Genomic DNA, 24,064 nt, shown 5'->3' with positions numbered 1-24,064 from the left:
TTTAGCAAAAGATTTCTAGAGGTAGCTATTTTAACTAGAAAAACAAGAAAGTTTTCGGGTTTAGATTCTCACAATTATGGGAGAATAAATAATGTCTGGAGCACGCTCCCGTAAGTGCATTTCCGTTACTGCTAACTCTATCCTAGTTACTGGTTAGAATGGTTTTTTGAGTATGGGCAAACATGAAGGTATTCACATGCTGGCTTTCTGTGTGACTGTGAGCAGTGGAAGCTCAAAAGTACTGGCAGTGTTGAGGAACGCTTATTTTGGGAAGTAATATCCTCTAAAAAGTTGCAAGACCTGCATCTGCTTTCTTCAACATGTGTTTGGCTCAGGGCTCCTTTTATTAGCGATTTCAAATATGACTACAGGGAAAAACACTTTATCTCTTTATCAGGTCAGAGAGCAAGTCGAGCCAAATGCATTCCTCCTGTTAATTAAAAGAAGTGATTATAGAAAACTGAATATGGCTATACTTCCTTTGAGTATATATTTTTTACAGTATGGACTTGACAAACTAAGTCATGGTCCTGTTTGAGGGCTTGACTGATCTCCAGATGTGCATGTTACAGGGAAGGCAGCATGAATAACTGGTACTGTGTTGACCGCTGCTATATTGCTGCCGACGCTGATTTGCCAAGCATGGTTTCTTCTTCTCAAAAATTTGACGTTACCAAGTATATTTACACTCAGTATTCTTTTAAATACTTGTGTCGGGTATTTTATGTATCTCAATGCATTCATGCCAAGAATTCTTCATAAATGTTAAGATTCTTTTGAGATTTTAGAGTTTTGATAAGAAGAAAATGCTTCCCTTCAAATTAGAACAAACTACTGTTGTATTAATACATCCTGTAGTTATCAAAATTTCTAAATTGATGTTTTTCCTTAGTTTTGATTTCGTGGAATTATGCCTCAATATGAATTTCATCAGTCAAGTAAGACTGTATCTGAATGAGGGTATGTCAAACAGTGTATTTTCAAGTAATATTACTAAAATTTCAAAACTAATCACATCAAATACCAATTCATCAGACTATTGTGAATGAAATACTTTCAAAATTAATATTTTAGAAACACTTGACTTCATTGGAGTCAAGATTTCACCACAATATTTATAGCTGTACAGTCAATGCAACAACTTAATGAAAATGAGAAGTTGACTTTCTTAGAACCCACAGGGCTGATAAACACATTTTAACAGTATTTCATGTAATTTAGTACAAATATGTTTTTGATCTTCCCTGTGCCTGAAGAGCATGTTGTAATTTGCCAAGCTAAGCCTTAAATATTCAAAATATTTGTACATTTGCAACTGTAAAAATTTTGCATTACCAGGTAAATCTAAGGTAGACTTCTGGTCGCTACATATCTGAAGCTGTAAAAAGAAGTGAATTATTGGTCAGGTCTTAACACTTTCCAAGACCAAGAATCTCAAACACAAATTATCTGTTAGTGTACTTTAAATTGCTAATTAGTTGATTTGCATTTAAATGAGGACCACATGTGAAGTTCAGGTTAGGCACATTTTCAGAAAACAGCAGAATCCTCTGAGATGTGAGGATTTTTAAAGCATGTTGCAAAGCTGACTTGAGTTGAAGTGGCTGGAAAGTAAGCACTATTGTAGGCTGTATAGTTGCACCATTACCTAGTCATGCTGCCAGGCACGTTTGGATGATACTTTTAGTCAGGAAGAAAGACGGAAACAATAAGGCTTTCCTTTTCTTTTCATGCAATTCTTAATATAAGCATCAGGATTTATGTGCGTCTATCTGAGGTCTGGTCTTTCAGAGTTTGTCAGAGATTTCAAAGAATTATTTGAACTTTTTGAGCTTTTAAATGTGAGACAGAGTTTTAACTCCTTAATGGGATATACCCTTTCTTTGAATACTTTCCCAGTTAAATAGATGTTAAATAGGAAACAACAGGAAGTGAATAACACTGCTCATGAACATATTAGCAGTCACAAACTTCTAATGTCTATTAAACCCTTAAAGGCAACTGAACCTTTATTCTAAAATACACATCGCTTTCCTATAATAATGGTGAGAAACATTATTTTAAAACTAAGATTGGGATGGACTCCAGAACAAAAAATCTGCCTTTGTCAGAACACACAAAAGCCTGTAAATGGCTGCTGCAAAGAATTGTTGCGGTTTTGGCAAGGGATAAATTGCAATGAATTCAGATCTCTCTGCGGAAATGTATGCAGTGGATATCTCTGCTGCAGATCTACACAGACATTGGAGAATAAGTGCAAAAGTAATGAAGAAGGTATGATTTCAGGCTGAAGAGTATGTTTTGGCCAAAGCAGGGAAACAAAGAAAATTGCCTGAAACTATTATTCCATGCATGTGTTCTCCTTTACAAGCAGGGCAAAATGTGAATTTAGGAGGAAAAAAGTCTCAAAAGGAATGAGTGTTCGTAATCCTCCTCTATTGGCAGCAATGCTCTGAACATATGGTATGTCTAAGACAAGGTTCTTATAAACTCGGAAGAAGGATGGTGACTATGAGCTGCTTACAGCTGCTTTCAGTACTGTCCGGTGATGAGTAAGAGTATTACATTTGCAAATGATACCAAAGCCCACTGTCCCCCAAACGCTTTGGAAGACAGGATGAGAATTTAAAATTACTTTAACAAATAGGAGAACAGGGAATCCAGAAGAATAACCTACAATTCAGTAAGTGCAGGCTTCTGTGCCTAATAAGGACAATCAACTGCACAAATTCAAGTTAGGAAGGAGTTTGCCAGCCAGAAGTTACTCAGAAAAGGCTGAGTAGTGGATCATGAATTTCATATGAGTSATCTCCTTCGGAAGACAGGCTAGAGCAGGGGCTTTAAAATTTGGTGAACTGTGGACTCCTAAATGTTTTTTCGTAGAGGTATGGACCTCTTCAGGAATTTCTCATGGATGCAAGGCAGTATTTTTGTCACCCTTTGAGAGTAAAAACAGTTGCTTAAAGGACTCAATACACTATTGTCCAAGTCTGTTGTGGATCAGGTAGGAAATACTGGGTTTAAATATCACAAGGGATATTTGTCTTTTTTGCATTCAAAAGGTGTTTTAATTGGCAGGATAGTTGAATTGTAGCTAGGTAGAAGAATGAAGAACATCTCCAGGGAGGTCAGATAGCTGTATCAGGAGAAGTAAGCCAGAATGAAGAGTTAGGGAGTGAGTCTTGGATAGGTTAGAGGGGCTAGACCAGAGCAGTCAACTCTCAATTTTGTACTAGTTGCCACTAAACAAACCCCAAAACAAGTACATTCTCCCTGAAGCTTGCAATTAAACTCTCACAGTTTCTCTGCTGTTGATGAACGTCTATGAAACAGCTAATAAAGTGTGTACCTCATACTCTGCTACTGCTGGGCTGTACAAGGAATACAAAACGCTCTTGTAACATTTTGTTAGCACAATTGGCAGAACCTTAAGTCGTTCGTAGAAGCTTCCCACCGTGTTGCTCATCATCATGTAATGTCACAGAATGGAATTTCATCCCCTCCTTTCCTTTTTTTCAGCTTACTTTTTGTACATAAGACTTAAGAGCTTTCTCATGCCCAAAAATCATAAAAGAACCTTAGTAAAGTTGCAAGGTCAAGAACATGAAGTCAGAAAACAATGCAATGTTGATTTGGTCCTTGTATATATCATTATGATAACAATTGTAATTACATCTTTAATGACTTCTTCCTCTTCACCTGATGGACCTGATTTGAGAACATTACAAGGCTGTGAAGGGCTATTGCTTGTAGAAACTCCACATCATTTGTGGCAGAGAGTGGTGGGCAGGGTCATCTCCTGGTTAATGATGATTTCTTGGAGAACTACTTTCTACCCTTGCTTCTACCACAGATTTTCTGTTAGTAGTTCAGAAGGGCAAACTTCAAAGGAGTGTCCCCTGACTGTGCATTTTATGGGGACGTGGTAGGAGTTTCTTGAGTATGGATTGCTAAAACGCTCAGTGTACACACAGCTACAGGTGAGCAAAAGGAAACCTGTGCTTTCTGTGTATGAAATCCTATAAAATTCTAAGTATTTTGAAAAATCACATCATAGGTGTTGAAGCCAGAATGGATGGCTACTTTTTGCTTTAATCTTTCTATGCCTCTCTTGCTCACTAGTAAAATGAGTGAATGCATTCTCCACTCACACCAATAGTGTAAAGATACTATAATAAATAATTTTGATTTTGTGAGAGTGATCATACAAAAGTCTGTGAGAAAACAATTACTTCTTTGTCTGGGTTAACACAGTGTGCCTGTTACAAAGGTATCGACCGCATGTTGTTCCTGAGAGGCAGAGTGCTAAATGAGGACTGGCAGTTCTGTACACTGACAGACATAGGTCACACTGCAAAAAAAAAAATCATTATATGTGAAAGACCATATTGCAGGGGTATGCTTTCCAGAGAGGAGGGAATAACAATTGTACAGGTATCCATAAATCTGGCATCGCTTATATTTTGAATGTTTGACTTTGCAACTTTCATATTCTTTTAATGTGGATTTTTTGTTTGTCATATGTAGTGTAAACAAAGTTATATACAAAAAAAAAAATCTTGAATTTAAATAGTGAAAATTTTAAAATATTATAACACTTTAAACAAATAGAAAGTCAAAGGTATAAAAAAAAACTTAAGGGGAACATTATACTGTAAACATGCCATGGTTTGCTTACATTTAGTTTTTCTACTCTGAAATTGAGATGGCATTTTTATCTGTTGATCTCCTTAAATGATGCAGCTTGCAAAGTTATGTATAAGTGTAAACATGTCTGGTGCAAGACACATTGTTTACATCTTCCTCTAGAAGATCTGTATCTAGGTGCACAAGCTTGTGGAAGTGGCAGATATGTAATGGCTCCCCAAAGAAGGGGATCACTGTACTGAATTTGTGGGCCATGAGGAGAGGACACGAAGCAGTGCTTGCAAGCAGAGGAGCAGGACAGGCACACAGATAATGAGTGAAAGCAAGCTGCATTCATATGCTGAGTTTATATATATAAATACCTGCTTTGTAAGGCAGGCCAGTCCTGAGGAAAACCTGATTTTGAGCCCCAAAATGACCTACTGTACACACATGCAGTATTCTTCATTGCTTGCTGTATACCAAAATTATTTCTTCATCTTCTTTTTTTCCCCCTTTGGTTCTCCCCTCTCTTTCTAATTCCTCTTTTCTGACTTCTGTAAGAGGCTTAAGAGGGAGAGGCTGCAGCACACTGAGGAAGGGAGAAAACTAGTGGTATTAGAGAAGCAGAGGCAGGGGTTCCGCTCAGGCTTGCGAGGTGGAGGAAGCAAAAAAAACCTGCTAGTGTGTAATTTAGGCTCACCTTGATCAAAGCCACTTTAGTCACATTCTTTTGCATTTTTGCCTTGCGTCTGGTGGTGCTGTGAGGTCTAATTCTGCTCCTGCTTCTGGCAAAGTAACTCTTGAGTGGAGCTGCTGTGAGTTTACACTGTAATGGGACTGTATTCTACACAAAATATTTGGCATGTTGTAGCCTGGTGTATCGATTACAAAGATTATGGTTGGTGAAAATGTCTTGTGAAGAGTTATGGTATAAACTACTAGGAATATAAATTTGTTATAGGGTGTTTAGAAGCCTGTCACTGTTATAATCCTTTATGACAGAATAATCAGTAATAAAGCAGTGCTACGAGTACTAATTAAGGAACATCAAATCAATGGGTATGCGACTCATGCTGATTTGAACAGGAGCTGATTGGGATAAATGGATTTAATATATACTTATATTCTGTGGCTATTCTGGCGTACCTACAGGAAGCAGCATATGAATAATCTAAAGAAGATACTGACTTACATCTCTAATAGGAGGCTAATGGGAGATATTAAATTTAAAAAAAAAAAAAAGAAAAAAAAGAAAAAAGGGTCTGGATTCTGGCTGGTTGTGAAATAGCATGGTAAATGTGAGTTTGCCAGGCAGTGTTAACAGTCCTTTCAAAGTACATTTATCTGCCACGTATTTACATAAATATCCACATACCTTGCTAATGCAATTTATATTTTATTTGTATGAATTTTGAATGCCACTTACATTTTCTTGGATTTCGATTATGCTAGAAAATCTGCACATTTTATACCTTCATTTTGTTTTTCTCTGTTCCATATGGAGCTATATGAATTGTCTCTACTCCTTGAAATAATACCAAGATTTTAAATTTCACAGTCTTAAATCCAACAAGAAAACCCTTATGCATATAGATTAAATTATATAATCAAGTCTGTAATTAGATCATTAGACTTCTTAAGGATTTATGTTTAAATACTGTGAAGAGTAGGACTGTGCTCCAAATCCTGCCTATAATCCTCTATGTAGAGGGAAAAGCAGGGGGATAGCCTTCAGCCTCCTATTTTATACTTCCACATAGAACTGGATTCATTCCTATTTCAGTTGCAGTGTCCTGAAGATAAGGAAGACAGCATGGCTAGCTAAATTCCACTACAAAAATAACTTTTTTTGGTCACCTATTTTCTGCTTTTTGATTCTAGGATGCTGCATGTTCACAAGAACAGTTTATAACATTGTCCTTAATGTTAGAACTGTAGAATGACCATGAGAAAAAGGATGCTGAAACGTAGAACTTGGTTTCCAAGCCTTATAGGTATATGGTCTGGAACAGGCTTCTTGTAAGACTACTGGATGTTTTTTTAAAAAAAAAAAAAGGCATTTTCTTCTTCCTTTTATTTTAATTGCAGATGGGATTTCTGAAAGGAATCCTATCATGTGGAGGTCTAGGATTGCAGGGACTATTTTCAGTTGCCTGGGACGTTTTTTTCTATGTTCCATTTTGTTGTCTCTTCCTACATTTGTAGAGGCTTTTAATGTTTCACTGGTGGACAGATGCATTCCCCAGCCAGACCTAATTGCTTCCATTTTATGGAACAAAACTTGATTTTTCCTCTATGCATACTACACCATACTCCAAGAGCAGTTCTGTAGGAGCAAGGGGTGTTATATTGGTATGAGAGCAAAGAATTTAATCCACCCTGAAATGCAGCTGCATCGCTTTTCTTTTTGATCGTGATTTATGTGGAAGGGTACTTTGCTGCCATCTAAATGTTCTGTAACTGATGTTTTCATCTTCTTACTTTGTCTCCTCCCCTATCATTATAGGGAAAAAAAACTGCAGTGGACATCTGGCATTTTCCTCTCTTGTTCCTCTCTTAGTCGTAGCGGCGTGGTTGTGGCTTCTGTGAGGCTCTGTATCTCATCGCCTTCCTCCATGGTCTTGGGAAGAGCTTTTTCCCATTCAGCCAAATTGGAGTGAAATCTCATGGTTGGAAATGCCTTTCTAACACATGCAATAAGCAGTGCTGAGGGTTAATAGCGAGTGACAGAGCAGTTGCCAGAGTGGGGCCATTATCCAGCACAGATCTAGAAAAGGTCAAAAATTGAAAATAGCTGAGTGTAGGGGTTGTGTTGGGAGACCTTGCAAAAAGGGATCGGATCTTGTAACATCCTGTCAGCATGYGTGCCAGTGGCTGGGTTTGGTGGCCTGCGACAGACCTGTGCTCGAGGTTTTGCTGTATGACGTTAGTCCCCCGAACGCAGCTGCAGCCGATGTCAGTTCCCTGAAATAAGGGAGGAGTACGTGACGCATCTCCTCTGTGTCTCATATTTAAAGCAGGGCCCAGTGCTTTAAATCCATCTTGTGGTCTGTCTTTCATTCATCCATCTGTCCTCTTCAAATTTTAAGTGTCACAACTTATCAAAAAAGTCTTGCTATTCTTGGATATACCATGTTATTTATTTTTATACATCTGAAGCCTAAGTTTAATTTTCACCCATTCTTGCAAATGAAATGGATCACCCTGCCACTAGCCCTGGTACGCCCTCCTCCACCCTACACATGTGGTCTGACTTGTTTTACATAATTGGCTGGGTGTATTCAGAAGAATAACTGTGACTCAATTGAAGCAGAAGAAAATTATTCCTCCTTAAAATCCTGTTAATCYGATCGGAATTAAGGTAGTGTGCTGGTTAAACTGTCAGAGTAATACATGACCTGCAAATCAAAGATGAAAATGACAGCATGGTCAGTGTTTTAAGGCTCAGAAGCTAAGTAATGACTCCTATGTTGTACTGAATTTCTTTACTAGCTTTGATTATATTTTTATACATAAAAATCAAAGCATGTGAAAAGAAATCAGAACAAAAAAGCCTAATCTTAGAAAGGTAGCATCTCTTTCTCCTGCAGGCCTTGTTTTTAAAATACTGTTTTGTTGAATCATGAGTGTRTTTGCCGAAAAGGGAATTTCTTGCATTTTTAAAAGCTGTGAAATACATTTTCATTTTGTAATGTAAGATCTCTCATGTCAGGTGCACCTGCTCAATTTGCATGCGAATTCTGAACAATTCTTGTTTTATGTGACACTTCTGAAATGTTTGTCTGTTTTTGTTTTTTTTCTTTTTAATTCTCAAGCTCACTATTTGGATAAGATAGTGAAAGGTACTGTATATTTGCTCTTTGCTGATATGCCTATACCTACATGTATTTTTTTTATATATGAATACATAGTGACCACTGTACTAGATTTGGCAAAAGAATCTTTTCTTACATACATTCCATGGATTATAGATTTAGTTCATGTTAGTTTCAACCCATCTCAAATTAAAATATGAAATCTCACTTATGTTATATAATAATATTTTGCTAGTTGTTACACATTTCTGTACAAACTGTATACATGTATTAGATTTTGCTTGAACCAAAAACTGAAGATAGTATTTGTTTGCTGTTTGGTGCTTTATCTTTGTTAGTTTTGTCATTGGACTTCTACCTATGAAAAAGTAAATATTTAGGAAAAGAAGCAAAGTGATACTCCTGTCACAGAACAAGTGTCAATAGTTCTAAAGAAGAGGTTACTTACAGATATGTTTATGTATAGCCAGATCAATAGGCTAACTCAGGATTTTAAGCTTTTGTTTATCTAAGTGTGGACATATCTATAGAAAATTATGACTTGTATTTTRTATGAAGCTAGAAAAAGCTTATATGCTTTATGCAACATTTTCAATTAAAAGGCTCAAGGATGTAAAGGCCCAAAATGAAACAGCAAAGATTCTTGTATCTTCAGTTATGGTAAAATTTGATAGAAAAATTGTCAACAAAAATCCTACCCCTCTTTCTCTGAGTATCTTTTTCTATTCCTTCTTTGTGTTTTTTTTTTTTTCATTAGAATATGGCAATATTCATGGCAATATCCAGGCTTTCACACAATAAGTCTTGAGTGTACCCAATTGACTTCTAAAACACTCTGTCAGTAGGGCAATTAAATCTGTACGTGTTCCATAAATGAAGCAGAAGAAACATTCAGAAAAGAATAGCTCTCTGTACATCAACAAATCCTGTTGGCAGCTACAGTCTGAAAGAAAAAGAGTAGTGAGACTAATCTCAGCCTGGCATGATGGCATGATATCCATAACTATAACATCATCATACTTTCTCATAAGAGGCTGTTATGGTTCTCTGCCTTCTATGAGTAATTTGACAAGAGTTAAGCGTCCTTTATAACTTTTTCTGGGGATTTTTGTAATTTGAAACTGCATAGTCGAAAGGAGTCATTATATTCATAATTCTTTAGAAGAAAAAATAAGCTATTACTTCTGAAAGAATATTCTAAGTTCAAGTAAGTTTAACCAAAATAGATTAGTAGATGAGTTCACAAAGAGAGTAGTCTGAGAAAGTGAAGAAATGCTTTCACCAGCTATTTAGTGTTTTTTATAAAAGTTTACAAATAATTGTTTTGTCCAAAAATATCTGATTTGTAGCCACCTTCACCTAAGATACTTGGTGCCATTCTGCACTTGCTTCTGTCAATGTCTTATCATAGTCTCAGATAAGGAACACCAGAATCTACATATTTATCAAGTGTTRTCATCCTCATACAGGCCATGTTGGCTGCATGCCAGATTTCATCACTAAGAAGTGACAGATATTGTTGGGGTTTTTTTATGTAATGTTAGACTGAAAACAATTATAGATTTTGGATATAATAAATTATTTTAATTGTTTCCCAAATTTTCCCTCCTGGCCATAAAAGCAGACAAGATAGGATATAAAGGTAACAGCACAAAAGCCTTAGGGAGACTGTCACAAAAAATCACTCTCTGCTATCTGTCTKGAAGCACGTCACTACCGTGTTTTTGTTCAGTCTATCAATGTTTTATTGTGGTCCTTATGGTATTTCATTTTGTCCGTCCTAAGTAATCAAATACGCGCAGCTATTACATTTAGTTGGAAATCTTGTTGGTCCTGTCCCATCCGTATGCAGCCTGAATCCTAATGTTTGTTAGAATAGATGCTAAGCTGCTTCACTATTTCCTGGGCTTTGCTTATTCTGTGAAAAGGAATGTACTTTTGGCATAAAGTATAGTCATTAAAACTGGCCTATACTTTGTGCAATTACTTAACACACTGTAATTTCACATGAATATACGGCAACTCTGAGACCAGATAAAGTTAACATTCTCTGTTATTATATGCCTAAAATCATACACGCTTTCCTGCTTAAGAATTTGGAGGGATTTGGTCTTAGTAACAGGGAGCTGAAATATTTATACCAGTAAGTAACCAATATTGCATAGAGCAAATAATGTTCTATTTTATGAGCGCAGAAAAATGTATCATTTTACGCAGCTGTGTTTGCGCTGTGCACTCATCTCTTGTTACTTTGCCAAAAAAATAAAAAATTAAAAAACAAACTTAATTTTGTCTGGCCTGCAGGTATTTAGAGGATTGGTGCATATATTTCCTGCCTGTACAGGTAAGTGGTGTCTCAAGTGTCAGGCCAATCACAGATGCCACTTTGTTAAGAATTATGTTCCCCAGGTAATGTTGCTGTTCCACTCCATGTGCAATTACAGTATTTGTGCTGTTTTAAAGGCCTGTTCCCAGTAAGTGTCCCTTGTTTGTATTTTTTTGGTTCATGGTTGCAATATTTAAATCACTCGTGATTTTCTGCTTTGTCTGTTTCAACAGAGGGCTGCCCTGGCCTGTGCAACAGCAACGGGAGGTGCACGCTGGACCAGAACGGCTGGCATTGCGTCTGCCAGCCGGGGTGGCGGGGAGCCGGCTGCGATGTGGCCATGGAAACCCTYTGCACTGACAGTAAGGACAACGAAGGAGGTAAGATACACCAACTAAAGTTTTAACATTGGGGAAAATATATTGAGGAACTGAGATTTTACAGTCGGGTGAAAAAATACAGCTTAGAGAGTCACGTGTGTGTTTTACTCGCTCTCGTGCCTGTAAGAATGCACTGCAACATTTGCTGCTTTCGTATGGCATACAAGCAAAGCCTTACAAGATTATTGCAACAGATGAAATATGTGCTTGGAAACTGATTGGTGGCACGGTAGTTTCCCTGTGATGTTTCTCTGTACTGGAATAAAGCATGGTCTCAATTCAATGAATTGCAGTGGGGAAAAAAAAAAAAAAAGAAAGATGGGAGTTCAAATTTTCAGTGACCTCACAAGAAAATTATCCCAAGAGAAAAGACCAAATAGGGACTTTACATTTTGACCTGTGATATTATTTCTGGAAACAATGGCTTGCCCAGTCTACGAAGATCTTATTCATCCATAGTCTGTGAATGCTCAGATAATTGACAGGATGCTTCTAGAAGTCTTTCTTTTTTCTGCTTGCTTTTCTGCAGTCTGTCACTCATGTGACAGATAACAATCTGCAATGAGATGCATGCGGGACTGTTGACTGAAGGAATCAATCTGTGATCAAATCATTGTCGGGTAGTGAAGACAGAGGGGCTGTGACTTTCTGACATGACTCAAATCCCACAAAAAACTCACAAAACCAGTTAAACTGTGAATGTAGTCAAATATTAGAACATTGTAATACTTTTGTTGTCTTTCTTGCTCTCTCATCTACTCTTTTTTTTTTTTTTAACACCTTCAGATCCAGAGCAGAGATAAGAAACTCCATTAGGGCTTTTGGGTGATGATGTCATATGTGACTGACCTTATCTTTCAGCTTTAGACTGTCTATATCTTTCCCATTTTGGTTGGCTGTTTACTCTTATATCCTGATTGCAGTTGGGATCTGAGACATCAAAAACCGTAGATTACGGCAACATTTACTTCCTGGGGAAAATAAATAACATGGTCAAAACAGTGCTGCCGTTATTTACTGTCTTACACATCATTTGATTTACCACACTTCTCCTTTACGTATTTTATATTTTGAATCAACTTTGCACATTTAGGGGCCTGAAGAATCTGAGATGATCTGGTCTGCAGTGAGCTAGTGCAAACCTGTATTTCTGCATGTGTGAAGGGAGCAAGAGGAGTGATTCAGCCATAGGCTCTTCATGCAGAGATGTGCCATTCAGGGAGTTAGGTTCAGATGTACCAAAGGATTATGAGCATAAGGAAGACAGGAAACCTGCAAGCATGAAAAGAGACAAAGCAAGGAGGAAGAGAAATTAGAAAGGTTAGAACAAAGGCAATTTGGAGGGAAAAAATAGGTGATATAGGGGAAAAAAAAAAGCCAAAAAAAAAGCCCAAGGATAGACTAAAACAGATTCAATAAATATTAAAGATAATAGAATGAGGCGGCATGTCAGAACGCAAGAGAGAGTCAACAGCAGATAACAGAGCAGCAGGAGGAAGAGAAGCAGTGAACAGGAATGCACATAAAGAGAACAAGGGAAAAGAAGATGCTCCTTCAGACTGAAAAAATGATAGTTGTTTGTGAGTAAAAGGGGAAAAAGAACAAGGAATTGGAGCAGAAGGAACTAGCAGGGTGAGTTAAAGTTTAGAAAGAAAGACAATATAGAAAAAAAAGCTTTAAGAGTGATATTTGCATTGCCTTTTCTCTTGTTTTTTTATTATTATTTCCTTTTCAGACATGACCCAGCTATGTATGAGGTAGGGGTTGGCCAGCTGTTTTGCCATGATTGACCTACATAATGCTATTTGTCATTGGCATTTCTCTTTTAGTGGTTCTTATTTTTCATTTATGTGCTTCAGTAAGCGTATTCACTTCAGTCTTTGATTAATGGCTGAGGAAAAAGGTTAAACTATAACATTTAAATTAAATTAGATTAAAAACTGTGAGGATACCAAACAAAACTGGGAAAGGTAAGTTCTCTTTACCAGAAGTCCACCTGGAAAGAGAAGCACTGTTTCTTCCTGTTCCAAGAATACTTGCAGTCAGCCCACTAATCTCTCAAGCAAGCTGTTCAGATTGCAGACAGCTACAGGTAATGGCAAAGGACGTCTCTTTGCCGTATTTGTTTACTGTGGAAGATTAGGTTGTTTGAGCACTTAGGCTGAATTTATACTGATGACCCCAAGTAGTGTGATTTACATCACGCTAGGCTCAGTGGTTGTATAATTAAAGTTATCTTGGCTGTTAGCTAATTGATATACTGTGGTTAATGTTTATGTTTCATCATACACTGGATGAAATATATTTCATATATTAGTATGACTGTAGTTCATATTAAGAACAGTGTCTGCTCTTGCTTTAATTCTTAGCTCTTTCTGGAACTGAGTGTTCAAATTCTGTGAGCGTGAACATCCACTGGCTTCAATGGGAAAATTATCCATAGGAAATGATTATGGAACAAAGGACATTCTTGATCATTTTCCCTCCTGTGTGCTATTGACATATTATGGGATGATTATTACGTGTCTTCATTGTAATATGGATTTTTGAAAGTCTTACAGATCACACCCTTTCTCTATTTTTCTATGTGTTTGATTTAGATAGTAAATAACAGAATTTTCCATAYGTTTTAACAACTTAGAAGGAGCACAGGTGCCACAAGCAGACCTTAGGCTGAATTGAACTCTTAATGGCTCTGTGGGGCGAGGGGAAAGTTCACCAGGAGTCAGAATTTTCCATGGGTGGAATAAGCCTGACTTCCTTACTTAGGAAAAAATGTTTTGCTATAATACTTTAACAAACTGGGACATGTTTTGTCATCATTCCATAGGAAGAATAAACTGTRGACTCTTTAGTTTAGGTAGGTCTTTTATTAAAGAGGTTACTTTGTTAGGCTTGCTCTTTATTGGTTCCTATTCAATTATTAAGAGTAGTGACAGGTTATCACTGGTAGGGATTATTAACATTCTTTTATTGCTAAAATTAAAATAAATAACAAAACAAGGTTTGCTTAGCAGTTGATTTTTATAATTACTTGCACGGGCTAGGACAGCCTGCTTATGATAAATACTGTCACAGGGGACTACAGAGTCGGACTAAAGATCACCTAGCCCAGTGTCCCTTATTTAACAGTGGCTAATAGCAAATGCTTCGGAAAAGCATGTAAGAAATAGGCATATGTGGAATTATATTTTCTTTTGTATTCAAGCAGGCTGCTAATTAAAATAGGAACTTAGTGCCTCAGGATGTTTTGCATGTCAAAAGATAAACTAAATAAGCACAAAGATAACGCAAGCTCAGGACATTTCAGAAAGTTTCTACTTGAATTAGGATCGATAAAGTGGCGCACTAATGTTCTCTGGTTTGTGCTCAAATACTTCCCCACTATTCTTCACCTTTCTGTTTGCCTCCATGGCTGCTGGGGAGTGGGGGATTGGTGTATCTGTAGAACTTATCTGCCATGAGGCCAAGATTCGTTTCTGGAATGACAGTTAATTTAGAGCCTAACACTTGATATTTTAGGCTTCTTCACTCCAACAAGAATGTTGACTATGTTATGGGTACTCCGCCATAGGTACTGCAATAGTAACTCATTGAGCAAGGTCCTTGTGCGCTGCTCGGGATAACACAATGTGATCTTCATATATGTGAGGATAACTGAGGTTGCTCAGTACTGAGTTTTCTGTCCATTACAGCCTCTTGCCTTAGTGTACCRCAGTCACTGAAACTGTTCTGGTGGGATGGGCAGCAGTATGGCTCCAAAACTGTTTTCTTCCTATACAGACACTGAATTTCACTTCATAGAGTTTCTGTGTTACTTAAATATACAATTAAATTATTTACCAACAATGTGATTTATGTAGGTCATAGGCATGATCCACTCTCGACACTCTGGTGGAATTTATAATCTGGAATTATTTTGTCCCACAGATTTTCTTCCTTCCAGCAGTTTTATATATACCCTTTAAATTCCACTCAAAGGCAAACATTCACACTCATGCATCTTATTTTTAGACATTCAGAAGTGCAGGAATCCTCCATAGAAGTCTTGATTCTCCTCATTTAACGTTTTTTGTTTTTATTAGTCTCTCCAAATAAGTAATCTTATCACCAGATTGTGCTCCATTGCAATTCTGTGCATTTTGCAACAAAGGGAAAAGTAGCATTAGTCAAGATTTTCACAACTAGACTTTAAGCTTTTGAGGAGGAAAACGCTAATGGACTCGTTACATCTGCTGTGTACAGAGGAACCATTTATATCTAGAACAAAAAAAAACATAAAATAGCCTTCTGAGGTTGATAATGATTGTCCAGCTGTAAGTTTCTGTTTTCCTTATAATTTTGCTATCGCATTTGAATGATATAGCTGGTAAGCCAGGGTTGCGCTAAGACTCATATTTTTCAGGCTAAACAAAGTTCACCAATAATTTTACAGAGCTATTTCAGAAAGGAAATTTTACTCTGCTTCACACAGTGCAATAGTGTAGTCAACTTAGTGGTACTAGATAGCTCTAGCCACATAAGTACGGATAAAGAATGAAAAATGTTTTCTGAGGTTATAAGGAGCCAGATTCATAACCATCCGTCTCTCGCCTGGACAAGTTGCTGGTAAACTCCACAGAAGAATACCAAACAGTGTGTCCCTGTATCTTGGCTGGTGAAAATGAGATTCTTTCTCTGATTGATGTTAGTGGAGAGGCTTGTAAAAATGCATTTCCAGCTGATTAGTTCAGAAGGTGTCAATCTCATGCAGTTTTATGACCTGCAGACTATACACCAGATGTGCATTTGCTTTTTATAAACTAACAAAGATGAATGACTAAATTTTAGCATTCCTTTGGCAACTGTACCAGATATTGCCTGGGAGACCAGAGAGAGGTATAAAAAACCCAAACTATGCTTTTAATCGTCAGTACCCTTAGTTTTGGCACTGATCCAGACTTCTAGAGTTAAAACCAGCAAGGGAGCTCAGTACTTCAGCTAGAAAGGAGCTTCATATTGTACAAGAATGAGACTGTAGACAATCACAGACTCACAGAATGGTTGAGGCTGGCAGGGACCTCTGGAGATTATCTAGTCCAACCCACCTGCTTTAGCAGGACCACCTAAAACAGGTTGCTCAGGGGCATGTCCAGTCAGGTTTTGAGCATCTCCAGGAATGGAGAGTCCACAGCCCCTCTGGGCAACCTGTTCCAGTGTTCAACCACCCGCACAGTAAAAAACAAATTTTTTCTCATTTTTAAATGGAATTTCCTCTTGTCCTTTCACTGGGCACCCCTGAGAAGAGTCCAGCTCTGTCTTCTTTACACCCTCCCTTCAGATATTTATACACATTGGTATGATCCGTCCTGAGCCTTCTCTTCTCCAAGCTGAACAGTCCCATTTCTCTGGGAAAGCTCCCATCTCTGGGAGCGCTCAGTCTCATCTCTCAGTCCCATCTCTGGGAGTTGCTCCAGTGCCTTAATCATCTTAGTTTGACTAACCCCACTCCAGTATGTCCATGTCTTTCTTGTACTGGGGAGCCCAGCATTGGACCCAGCACTCCAGATATGTCTCACCAGGGCTGAGCAGAGGGGGAGGATCACCTCCCTCGACCTACTGGCAACGCTTTCCCTAATGCTGCCCAGGATACCATTGGCCTTCTTTGCCCCAAGGGCACGTTGCTGGCCAGTGATCAACTTGTCCACCAGGACCCCCAGAGCCTTCTCTGCAAAGCTGCTTGCCAGCCAGTCAGCCCCCAGCCAGTCCTGGTGCCTGGGTTATTCCTTGCATTTCCCTTTATTCAACTTCATGAGTTTCCTCTCTGCTCATTTCTCTAGCCTGTCGAGGTCCCTCTGAATGGCAGCACAGCCGTCTGGTCTATCAACCTCTCCTCCCAGGAAAAATCAATATTTCTTTTCTCTTAAAAAAGAGTTTAAACTTTGATGTACTTAATGATGATTTTTTCATGCCTTTTATATTCCTTGAACTCACTTCAGTGTCAACTGCATTAAATAGGAATTTTAGATGTGCAAAAGAACAGAAATCCCAGTTCTCTACTATTTTGCTAGTCCTCTGATCCGCATAGCAAGGCAATTCTTAGAGGAATACCTTTAGAAGATCTCTGTTTACTTACGTTCTTTCAACATACGATTGAGCAAAAATGGATGATACTTTTCCCTTCAAAAAGAAGTTTTACTATAAAGCTAGATACTTTTGTGAAAGAAGCAGTCATGGGCTTCCTCAGAATGCTATGTGGATATGTTTTTCAGTTCAGTTGCAGCAAGCAAGCTCCCTCTGTAATCTAAATGGAATAATAAAACGTTTGAGCTATTTCAGTCTTGCTGTTCTTTTGGGGAAGCAATTATCAGCTATGCGATACCATATTACATTCATCTAGAAATTTTCTGTAGCTGACATTTCCAAGCTCGTTTTCCTTATGACTTTACTTACAGCAAATTAGTAGTTATCAATTTGATCTTGATTTTAATCTTTCACCAAATTAGATTTCCAGTGATGTGACAGATCTAATGCTCATTATATGTGAATATTAAGCACATAAGCGTAAAGGCACCCGTGTGTTTAAATCTTGTTTGTACTGGCCAGTATTCCTCATCAGTGCATTCAGAATAAAATCTAAATGTTAAGTACAGATTTTGTTTTCTCATACATTTCCATGCAAAATAGTTGTGGAAATTGCCTTTGCCACTAGCAACAAAATCCTTCTTCCAAAGTGTAAAGGAATCCACCTTGATAAATGTTGTTAAATATTTAAAGCTACTTGCAGCATACGTATGCTTAAAAAGTTCAGGAAAACAGCAGAGTAGGAGTTACTTGTTTCTTTTCCCTAGCAAGCCAAATAACCTCAGATAAAAGCTACTTAGCCCCCCTACAAATGTTTAATATTTATAAGTTAAGAGTGTATGCAGCGCCTGAGTCCCCGCATTTTCTGATTTGTTCCACAAGTTTTTAGAAAAGTATTGAATAAATACATTTAATACCTACAAGACACTGACTGCATTCAGCTTGCATGAATTTTCATAAGAGTTTAAGAATGCAGAGGGAACAAACTAGCATTAATTGAGAGTGAATTCGTACTAATATTAGTTATTAATATTCTTTCATACTGCATAATTTTTTTAATCTCACTGCTAGCTGGCTTCTTCTCATACAAAGCACAGGAAGAAGAGTGTGTTCATTTGTGTGAATTTCTGCCAACAGATGGACTAGTTGACTGTATGGATCCTGACTGCTGTTTGCAGAGTTCTTGCCAAAATCAGCCTTATTGTCGTGGACTACCCGATCCCCAAGATATTATCAGCCAAAGCCAACAATCGCCATCTCAGCAAGCTGCCAAAGCATTTTATGACCGGATCAGTTTTCTCATAGGTGCAGACAGCACTCATGTCATACCTGGCGAAAGTCCTTTCAACAAGAGGTGGGCATGACTCATCTTTTACTCATGACTATGAAAAGCGATTGAAGAGTGTGTGAGAGTCATATTAGGAGGAGAGCCACTGTGATTGAAAATGTCATGGAGTGGGCTTTCAGCAAAGACATTTTGTCTTAATATTATCAAATTGTCATTTTGTCTGCTTTCCTACAAAATTCAAATTGCTAGTGCCAGTAGGTTACAGCAGGTACTTGCCATGCTTAGTACCTGTATTCTAACAGGGCACTTCATTAATGATTAAATAAATCTTAGTTTAACCAGTTGATTTGGGTTAGCACAGTTGGAAATATATCAAAGCAATGAAAGCACTTCAGAAGGAAAAGCAAAGCTGCACTTCTAAAACTGAGCTCACTAAATAATATAAATTATGAATTAATGTAATGGAACTGTTAAGTGCATGACAGTATAATTGCATAAACTATTTGACTCTATTGGTGCTCTATGAAGCAGTAATGACCTGAAAATAAACCAGTAACAGGAAGCAGGTGTCTTAGATCTCACTGAGTGAAAGAAGATGATTTACACTAGAACTACTGTGTTTGCAGTAATTTGACAACATTAAATGTGTTTGGGCACAGCAGTTGATTAAAAGTTGTTGCACAAATGTTCCTTATTGCTCTTTTAAATTTTGTACTTAGTCCCTGCAGTTTTACAGATTGCTCTGATACTAATTGAAAAATACATTTTCCTTTATGAATCTGCCAGAGGTATGACTTATAGTGGAACATCTAGAGTTTATAAGTTCTTAAAATTCTTCATTGAATTATTGGTCTTAGTAACTCAGTACAGACAAAATGAACTAAAGTAAACTCAGCTAAATTAAAAGAAAGTGATTAGCTGTAGATGTTGAGGCATATGTTTAGAGAATGTAAATTATGTGAACTTGTAAAAGGGTTAGAAGCTCAGGAATGTTTTTGTTAACAGTACTTGATATCATGAAGAGAGATGTGTGTGCGTGTGTGTTCACTGAATTAGCTGTTACTTATTTAGAAGAGAACTAAGAAATTTGTAATATGATCTTGCATCTTTTTCACAGTCTTGCATCTGTCATAAGGGGCCAAGTATTAACTGCTGATGGAACTCCACTCATTGGAGTTAATGTCTCCTTTTTACACTATCCAGAATATGGATATACAATCACTCGCCAAGATGGAATGTAAGTTCACTTTGAAGCACTTTTAAGACACAGAAACAACAAATACATTAATAAATCAGGAGTCGCTTGTAGAAATAAAATAATGGAAACAAAAGACATGAAAAAATTAATGAGGAAAGCTGTACTTTGTACATTCTTCAAATAATGTTAAGCATGACGATTATATACTTCAGAAGTAAACGGGCTTGTTTAATTTAAATGCTGCGTCCCAAATTCTCCATTCTCTGAGTGCAGTATTATGTAATGTAATTTAATTGATTTCTCCATTGTTCCCAGTAGAGCTATTCTGTCTTCAGAGCAGTACAATAGGATGAAGAATCAATCAGTAAAATGGAAACTGTAGATGGCTTTGGGAATTTGCTGAATAGCTAACCCTGCTTTTTTTCTAGGTTTGACTTGGTAGCAAATGGTGGTGCCTCTCTGACACTGGTGTTTGAACGATCGCCCTTCCTGACGCAGTTTCACACAGTATGGATTCCCTGGAATGTCTTTTATGTCATGGATACCCTGGTCATGAAAAAGGAAGAGAATGACATTCCTAGTTGTGATCTGAGTGGATTTGTAAGGCCAAACCCTGTTATTGTGTCCTCACCTTTATCTACCCTCTTTCGAATTTCTCCAGAAGACAGTCCTATCATCCCAGAGACACAGGTAAAGCGTGCTTCAAATAAGCAGCATTTTATTTCAGAATACTGTTAAATGATTATAATGCAAAGAGTGCAAACTGTTTTTTTAAATAAATAATTTTGACTGGTAAGAAATTGCAACAGATGATGATTTTCAGACAAATTTATTTGTTCCATGGGATGATTTTTTTAATTTTATTTGAAAAAAAAGAAACAGGTAAGAAAGCTTGATGCACACCAATATTTGGTTTTATATTTGTTTCTATTATTTAAATCACAGTATCTTCAGCTATCGGACACTGTTCCATTAAAATGGGCACACAGTTGTACATCTGACTTTTTTGGCTGTCCTTCTGTTAGTCTTAGAAATGTACCTTAGGGACTGAAAATAAAATGTGTTCTTCCACTATGTTTGAAAATCCCATACAGTTCACCTTATCTATTTAGTCCTGATAAGTAGCATGTCACTCATATTTTTATAAAATAAGAGAACTCTGTGGTTGTAGCATTGAGGATAGGCTTGCAAGGCAGTAAGCATGTGTGATAATCTAATTTCTCAGACCTTGTAATACCCAGACCAAACATTAGATTTAAAAACATCGAAACCTTGTTTTAAACTGAAAGAACCGTGATTTGAATGTTTTTTCTGTAACATTGATTGTATTAGATTCCTTCGTCTCAAATAACTAATCAGTAAGGTGTTCTTCCTCAACTCTAAAAGCAGATTTGCATTTCAAGAAGTAATATTTGTCCCATTATTGATTTCTGGTCAAGCTTTTCCTATTAAAACAGCACTCTCGCTCTCTCTCTCTTGCGCACTCTCTTTCTCGCATGCTCTCACTCTTTCTCACTCTCTCTGTCTCTCTCTGTCTCTCTTTCTCTCTGTCTCTTTCTCTCTCTGTCTCTCTCTGTCCCTCTCACAATTTCATAATTATATAGGGCACTCTTTTTGACCATTCACTAAGAAATGTCTTTGCATCGTCAAGGGGAACACAGAAAATGTATTCAAGTTGTTTTCATTTAGAGCTTTTAAGAAAAGAGCAATTCAGCAATTCATGGAAGGAACAGGTTTAAAATAAAGTTGCAAAAGAGTTACAGCTAAACACTCACAGACCTAGACAGTGCTAGCAAATGGTCGCTTTTATCCTCACTATCACTTCTGTGCCTTTGGTAGTTGCAAGTCAATTAGAAAAAAGTGTTTGCAAAATACAGTCCACAGAAAAACAGCTCCAATTTCCTTGTTTTGGCAACAGATGATAGATTCTGTTCCTGAAGTGATGGAAAATAGCTTAAATAGGTGGTGTATAAATCAAGAAAAAGTAATAATAGAAAAACGTCAGAAAATATATATTTTCAAGGAACAATTGTAATGTTTAGATAAACAAGTCATTCTGTGAGCAGTGGGACTAATGAAGTTTGGTTTCCTACTAATTCCCACCCATCGCTATAATCCCAGCTAACTGCCATGTCCAGTCATTCCCCCACGGAGCACACTCAGCCTTTTTCTCCATGGGAGTATTAAACTTGGATACTTCTTCCCTACCTGAACCCCATTTTTTAATAAACCCTAAATGAATTATATTTGAGATTTCTACTGTTATTTGAAATGTGGTTGAAATTGGCTGCCAAGTTCAAAAGTTGTGAGGTGGGAGGCGTGGCAGACAGTACAGATGTTGGGTCAGGGTGATTTCTTTAGAAAACCGACCAGAAGAAAAGGTCACATTCTCACAGGTTATTATGCAGTAGATGCTGATGTGTAATTTCTGATGAGGTGAAAAAAGTACTATCATTATGTATGCAAAAATTCAGTAACTATACTGTATAAAAACATCAAGGAATGTTCTCTGTGCTATTCTTTGCTCATCCCATATACATAATACACTGCCCCCGCAAGTGGGAGCTGTGCCTTTGGAAATGCATAATGCACAACAGTCTGTCTCCCAAAAAATTCACGACTCTGATTAAAAAAAAAAAAAAAAAGGCAGATTCAGATTCCATTCAAAACTATCTGTTCAGTTCCTGAGGAACTGTTGCAATCTTTTCATAAAAGGAGGCAAAGCCAGATTTACAGTGTGGGAGACTGGCAGAGAGAAAGAAACTCTTCCCCATATTCTTTCAGTCATTATCAGTCATCCTATTCATGTGATGTGGCAACACTCTGTATCGCGTACAGGAGAAAATGATGTGCTGCAGTAATCATCATCCCTCGAAGTGCTTCATCATCCTTTGGAGATAATGTTTCCAAAAGAGTATACTTAGTAGTTTATGAGTCCCAAAATGATTAGAGGGGAAATTAAAGTCTGTACTGAAGAAGCAGCCCAAAAGAAGAAAAAAACAGAAAAAAGAGGGCAAGTAAGAGCAAAGCAAGAATGCAGTAGGTAGCTGTGCAATCATAGACCCAAAGACCCAACAGGTCATTACTCAAGAGGGAAGATAAACAAATAACAGGTTAACTAAATTTGGATTACTTAACCATGATTTTTTATCTACTTCTAATTGCAAGTTAGCATGCTCTGCCTAGACTTAACTAGCTGGGATTAATCAGTGTGGAACAAGACGTTAAACTACATGCAGATGAGGCAGAAGATCAGTTTAAGCTGGAACTGCTGATATGTACTAGGTAATGTTGTTGCTGTCTTTTTCCTAGCATAGTAATTGTCTGTATGCTACATCTGCAGCATGGCCTGGCAGAGACCCACATGTGAGTCAGACTGAGCAGTTTTGAAACTGAGTTTTTGTGGCTTTCCATCTTCTGTGCTTCTGTTGTTCACTCTTAGGTATGCTTGCAAGGGTCCCAGATGCCTTCTGCAGGTCCTGAGCAGCTTGCCTCTGTGGTCTCAAGAGTGTGGGAGAATCAGGACTGATGTTTTCCTTCAAATTCCATGTTTTCCCAAGTTTAGAGAAATGGCTTTGGCTATGTCTGGAGAGCGTGACCTACGTGGTTAGGGGACCAATGTAGGTTAGAGCAGACCTGCATGTTTAGGGGACCAGCCAGCTACAGGGGATGCTTAGTTTAGTTCAAGTGTTGCCCAGGTGAACCATTTCTGCAGATAGATTTTCTCAAAATCAGTTCAAGGTTGCTGACTTTTTTTTTCTTTACCTTATCCCCTGACTGTGTTTCATTATTGGCAATACTATATAGCAGAAGTTGGCAAAATCTATTTACCCAAAAGAATTTAAGGGGAAAATACTGGCCCCAGTGACTTAAAAATGATTCTCTTAAATTCAGAGTTGACTAGGTTTTCACCTAAGAAATGAATCTGTTTTGTCATTCATGCAGGCAACCTAATAGGATACCTAGATATTTCAGTGTTACGTAGATGCTACATCCTGTTTTTACTGAACTAAATTTACGAAACTTTAATTTTGTACTGAGAAAGGATGGAGTTTACTCTTAGATGCAAATATCTCCATTTATGTATCTTTGTTTTCCAGCAATTTTTTTTCTGTCTGTAACTTTATATAGTCCTCTTGATACTTTTACTGACACATTTTAGGCTTCTACATATGTATGATCTCATCTCTGTGGTATCTCAGCAATGCTACAAGTATAGAAAGACAAGTGTTTTTCCCCTTTTCATTTATCCTTGATTTATATTGTTATCCTAGGGTTATTTTCATATAAGTTCATTTTTAAAAGCCTCAGTTCTAGGGGAATTCTTTTTATAAAAGGAAAAGGTTTGTGTATCTTAAAATGAGC

The 24,064-nt window shown here is 37.5% G+C and overlaps 1 protein-coding gene across 1 annotated transcript in view; it reads left to right on the top strand.

Moving 5' to 3' along the window:
* TENM3 (teneurin transmembrane protein 3) overlaps positions 1 to 24,064 on the top strand; it is a 98,574-nt gene that overhangs the window by 24,585 nt on the left and 49,925 nt on the right. Inside the window, exons 8-12 of the mRNA XM_026087754.1 lie at positions 8,445 to 8,471; positions 11,004 to 11,150; positions 18,351 to 18,567; positions 19,619 to 19,738; positions 20,128 to 20,389. Coding sequence (XP_025943539.1) covers positions 8,445 to 8,471; positions 11,004 to 11,150; positions 18,351 to 18,567; positions 19,619 to 19,738; positions 20,128 to 20,389 — 773 coding nt within the window. The remainder of the gene's footprint in view (positions 1 to 8,444; positions 8,472 to 11,003; positions 11,151 to 18,350; positions 18,568 to 19,618; positions 19,739 to 20,127; positions 20,390 to 24,064) is intronic.

This window comes from Apteryx rowi, unplaced genomic scaffold, assembly GCF_003343035.1.
Source record: "Apteryx rowi isolate R43461 unplaced genomic scaffold, aptRow1 scaffold_73, whole genome shotgun sequence".
Lineage (NCBI taxonomy): Eukaryota > Metazoa > Chordata > Aves > Apterygiformes > Apterygidae > Apteryx > Apteryx rowi.
Note: the sequence above shows the minus strand (reverse complement) of the source record. Positions and strands in the feature narration are given on the sequence as shown.